This window comes from Myotis brandtii, unplaced genomic scaffold, assembly GCF_000412655.1.
Source record: "Myotis brandtii unplaced genomic scaffold, ASM41265v1 scaffold478, whole genome shotgun sequence".
NCBI lineage: Eukaryota > Metazoa > Chordata > Mammalia > Chiroptera > Vespertilionidae > Myotis > Myotis brandtii.
The window spans coordinates 430658-436235 of record NW_005368264.1 but is presented as its reverse complement, the minus strand read 5'-3'; the positions used below and the strand labels follow the sequence as shown (position 1 = coordinate 436235).

At 38.2% G+C, this 5578-nt stretch overlaps 1 protein-coding gene across 2 annotated transcripts in view; it reads left to right on the top strand.

Annotated features, from left to right (window-relative positions):
- The window catches only part of PRKAA1 (protein kinase, AMP-activated, alpha 1 catalytic subunit), a 32510-nt gene that overhangs the window by 23052 nt on the left and 3880 nt on the right, over positions 1-5578 (top strand). For both annotated transcript variants that reach the window (XM_005875984.2, XM_014547520.1), the window contains exons 6-8: positions 633-857; positions 2617-3103; positions 3207-3333. In XM_005875984.2, the coding sequence (XP_005876046.1) occupies positions 633-857; positions 2617-3103; positions 3207-3333 (839 nt within the window). The remainder of the gene's footprint in view (positions 1-632; positions 858-2616; positions 3104-3206; positions 3334-5578) is intronic.

Sequence of the window (5578 nt, the reverse complement as noted above, 5' to 3'; positions counted from 1 at the left end):
AGGCAGGCAGGGGAGTGGTTAGGGGCAATCAGGCAGGCAGGGGAGTGGTTAGGGGCAATCAGGCAGGCAGGCAGAGTGGTTAGGGGCGATGAGGCAGGGAGGCAGAGTAGTTAGGGGCGATCGGGCAAGCAGGCAGGTGAGTGGTTAGGAGTCAGTGGTCCCGGATTGAGAGAGGGATGTCCGACTCCCAGTTTAAACCAGCAGTCAGACATCCCTGAGGGGTCCTGGATTACGAGAGGGTGCAGGCTGGGCTTAGGGACCTCCTTCCCTCCTGCCCCCCTGCACAGATTTCATGCACTGGGCCTCTAGTATTCTAATAATTATTTATGAACTATCCATACTTAACATTTAAAAAAAATATATATATTTTTATTGATTCCAGAGAGGAAGGGAGAGGGAGATAGAAACATCAATGATGAGAGAGAATCACTGATAGGCTGCCTCCTGCCCGCCTCATACTGGGGATCGAGCCCACAACCTGGGCATATGCCCCAACTGGGAATCGAACTGTGATATCCTGGTTCATAGGTGGACACTCAACCACTGAGCCACGCCAGCCAGGCCATACTTAACATTTTTGGTTAAATGACTGACTCTTAAGTTACTAACCCAGTGGGTGTTTCCTGTTGCAGACTGTATGCAGGTCCGGAGGTAGACATATGGAGCAGTGGGGTTATTCTCTATGCTTTGTTATGTGGAACCCTTCCATTCGATGATGACCACGTGCCAACCCTTTTTAAGAAGATATGTGATGGAATCTTTTATACCCCTCAGTATTTAAATCCTTCTGTGATTAGCCTATTGAAACATATGCTGCAGGTGGATCCCATGAAGAGGGCCACAATCAAAGATATCAGGTAATAAAGCAACTTGCACATTATCAGGTCTAATAGTGTCAATGATGTAAGTGAAAGGAAAAGTTGCAGGACAATATGTACTGTTTTTATGTTAAAAATAGCATATAGACACATTAATTTATTGTGTTATTTAAAAATACACACTATACTGTGAGATTGGTAGGAGGGAGGATTTTCACTTTTTACTTGTGCATCTTTATTTGTTTTGAAATTGTAATAGTGAGCATTATATTACTTTTTAAAAAATATATTTTTTATTGATTTTTTACAGAGAGGAAGGGAGAGGGATAGAGAGCTAGAAACATCGATGAGAGAGAAACATCGATCAGCTGCCTCCTGCACATCCCCCACTGGGGATGTGCCCGCAACTAAGGTACATGCCCTCAATGGGAATCGAACCTGGGCCCCTTCAGTCCGCAGGCCGATGCTCTATCCACTGAGCCAAACCGGTCAGGGCTATATTACTTTTTAAATAAAAAAAATAGCTAATGAAAAATAAAAGGACCCTAATAGGGTCCTTTTAATAGTGCTTCTATGAGATTTTTCTACAGTATGCTTCATTTTTGACATTTAAGTATTCTTATTAGGATTAAAACTTTTTAGTAGTTAATTTATGTGTAGTTATTTGAGTTCTGATCGCATGAATTATTCTTTTTCCTTTTGTTCATCTCAAGGAATGGAAACATTTTAGTATAATCCATGACATACTTTTTGAAGTAGTAGATATTGAATCACATATGAAGTTACTATTTTGTAGGCACATAATCCATCAATATTGCCAGTTTCTTACAGTTTAACCTAATAGTTTAAGTAAGACAAAGGTGATGGTGACAAATCTACTTCTCAAATTTGGGCAAGCCTTTTCTGATGAAGACTTAAAATTCACTGCAAAGTATGTTTCTTCTACTGCTATGTTTCCTTTTTTTTTTTTTAGCCCTCCTATGGGAATTTCTCTGTGGTCTTATAATGAATGGCTAGACAGCACAGTTCTCTGATGATGGAGGGACAAGGAAGAAAGAAAGAGGTGCAGATCTGGGATTAGTAAACAAGATGCATCAGGGCAACGAAGAAGGAGGAAAGATCATGTGTAGAACTTAGAGCTTGATTCCTTCCCATGTACTCCATGTGCTATAGATCAGCCAGAAAGAGACCACAGAGGTCAGCGTGTGACTCCACCGGCTGATGAAAAAGACAAATCATTTTCTAAAGTTTATTTTTTAAACTAAGTGGGAGATGCTTCTTCTTATTTTATGTGTTTTTTTCCAATTTAAATGTAATCTAAAGTATACACATTTCTTTTCCTGTAACTACAGCAATCCTTTCTCCCTCTTAAAATCAGAGGGAGGCCATAGCATTTCCCTTTTTTTTAAAAAGTATATTTTATTGATTTTTTACAGAGAGGAAGGGAGAGGGATAGAGAATTAGAAACATCAATGAGAGAGAAACATCCATCAGCTGCCTCCTGCACACCCCCTACTGGGGATGTGCCTGCAACGAAGGTACATGCCCTTGACTGGAATCGAACCTGGGACCCTTCAGTTCGCAGGCCGACGCTCTATCCACTGAGCCAAACCTGTTAGGGCAATTTCCCTTGATAGATACAATGAAATGTGAGCCAGAAGAGGAAAATCTCAGTTTAAAAAAAAATGATGCTACAGTATAATATATATAAATGAATTTATATCCTAAATTCCCCAACTGTTACTTTCAGTCTCATCTCTACTAAAAATCCCTTCTCCTGGCCCTGCCTTTTTCTCAGGGAAGATGAATGGTTTAAACAGGACCTTCCAAAATATCTCTTTCCTGAGGACCCATCATATAGTTCAACCATGATTGATGATGAAGCCTTGAAAGAAGTATGTGAGAAATTCGAATGCTCAGAAGAGGAGGTTCTCAGCTGCCTTTACAGCAGAAATCACCAAGACCCGCTGGCAGTCGCCTACCACCTCATCATCGATAACAGGAGAATAATGAATGAGGCCAAAGATTTTTACTTGGCGACAAGCCCACCTGACTCTTTTCTCGATGACCACCATTTGAGTCGGCCCCACCCTGAGAGAGTGCCCTTCTTGGTTGCTGAAACTCCAAGGGCACGCCATACCCTCGATGAATTAAACCCACAGAAATCCAAACACCAAGGTGTAAGGAAAGCAAAATGGCACTTGGGAATTAGAAGTCAAAGTCGGCCAAGTGACATCATGGCAGAAGTTTGTAGAGCCATTAAACAGCTGGATTATGAATGGAAGGTAGGAAAGGAAGAGCATTCTGATTATTGGCACATTTGGCAAACCTGTAGTGTTTCATAGACGAACTGCTTGTGACTTTGTTTTTGTCCATACCGTACGCCAGGTTGTGAACCCATATTATTTGCGCGTTCGAAGGAAGAATCCGGTGACAAGTACATACTCCAAAATGAGTCTACAGTTATACCAAGTGGATAGTAGAACGTATTTATTGGATTTCCGAAGTATTGATGGTATGTACATCCCAAAACACCATAGATGGCATATGAGACCTATTATCTAACTTGGCTTTTTTGTCTTTGATTCTTTTGATGCGTCTTGAATTGTTCCTCGTAACTCAATAGAAAAAAAATGTAATAATATGAGATTTTGTGCTTTTGTGATGTCAACAGTTGTAAATCTTGGTATTCTTGTAGTCTCAGACTATATTGTCCTTTTAAGATTATGTTGTAGAATTCTTAAAGCCAGAGGCAGTCTCGTCCTAAAGCAATAGTTTCTGCCACATTTCTGTTTTTTGAAGTGGCTCATTCTGGTAAGATAAATGTTTTATTTAGAAATAATTGTTGACTTTTCTGTAAGTTTTATTAAATAATTTCTTACCTGATACTTAATAAGATTTTTACTTTTCACTTGAGGATTAGGTGGTAGTTCGTAGCTTTTAGAGTTGAGTGACAAGGCACTGTGGATAGATTTGATGAGTAGCTCCAGAGGACAAGGCATTATTGGCTGGGTCAGGTTTCTTGCAGGGCCCTTGAGAAATGTTTTGTAGGGATTTCTGGTTATTTTTCTCCTCGGAACCAGCCTTTTCCTCCACGCTTGACACTACAGACATAATCAGAGATGGGCATCTTTTGTCATTTTTGTGAGAGTTACATGTTTCCAGTATCCTTTACTTTTCAATAAGTGTGCTTAAATAATAGGTCACTTTTGTGTGAAATGCACTGTAGAAGGATTCCTGAGACTAAAACATTTTGCCCCTGGTAACTATCATAGTTAGCCAACAGTGACATTAACCTTATACCTAGACTGTTGAACATTTCTAGTTACCAGCTGTTATAAACAGTCACTGACAACCTGATGATCAAATCACTGAAATATTTAGAATTTTAAATTAGGTCTTTTAGTTGGTCATTAAATTAATGACCCTATTGCTCTGTAAGATCTTAAAGTACCTTCTTGAATTTTATTGAAGAAATGTTAATTATGTTGAGTATTGTTTTACTGTTTTAATAGTTTGAAAATGAAAATCTCTACTTAGAAAATACATCTCTGATTACCATTATGTATGGTTTGCCAGAATATCTCCTTTTCAAATATTTAGATTAGTTAACTTGAAGAAAATTGCAGAAAGCACATACTTGTTTTTTGTTGGTTTTATTTTTAAATGGGAAAAAAAATGTCTTAAATGCCAAGGTATATCTATGATAGACTATAATACTATAGTAAATGTACAATAATCTTGACGTTGTTTGAAATTTACATTAACTCAGATTTCCCAAGTGTATATGCTATTAAAACTAATTTACCTTATCTATTAAAAAACCTGTTGGAACACATTTGACTCATAATTCAGGTAAATATTCTTTCTCTACTCCATCATTATAAAAGGGTATAGCTGTATATATAAAAATTCTCTCATAAACAAAGCCTGTAATTAGGTAAATGTTTATGGCAATTCTTTATTGGCCAAATTAATTGAGTTAAGATGTGTTGCTATTTTTCTTCATCTAAGATTGTATGGAATAGTCAGGTGAGACGACTCACCTCTGAATTCTTTTGTCTTTAAACACTCAAAGACAGTATCTACACGGTATCAGAAAGACACAGGTTTGAGCTGTGAGATGCTGTCCAAGCTTTTCTGCTTATCTTTATGTCCAAAGAGTGCTTATCTGTTAACACATACTAAATCAGTCAGATATGGAGTGGATTTTACTTTTCTCACTGTTTTTGGATCAAATTCTCAACTTTTGCACCTGGGTTTACCAGTGCACTGACCATTTATTGTTTTTGTATTGTGTTCCCAACTTCGTTTTTTTCCTGCTTTTGTTCATTGTTGCTCTTTTATGAGATCTTAGATCAAATATGAAGAGAAAATGGGTGAGTGAAAAACACTGAGATGAGAGTTAGGAGACTTGGATTCTAGATTTACTTCCCTGTTCATTGGCTACCAGTGGCAAGTCAGTTAACTTTTGGGGGTTTGTTTTCATATTGGTGAAACAAAGAGTTGGATGAGATATTTTCCAAAAGTACATTTATTGTATGATTTCATTATGGAGGGATTAAGTTCTATTGCTAAGGAATGATATTCATTAAGCCTCAAGTTATTACTTTATTGGGCTCTTATTCTTGGATTGCAAGATTGATGAGTAGCTACATACTGTACCCAGCCTTTTCTTCCTTCCTTCCTTCCTTCCTTCCTTCCTTCCTTCCTTCCTTCCTTCCTTCCTTCCTTCCTTCCTTCCTTCCTTCCTCTCTTTC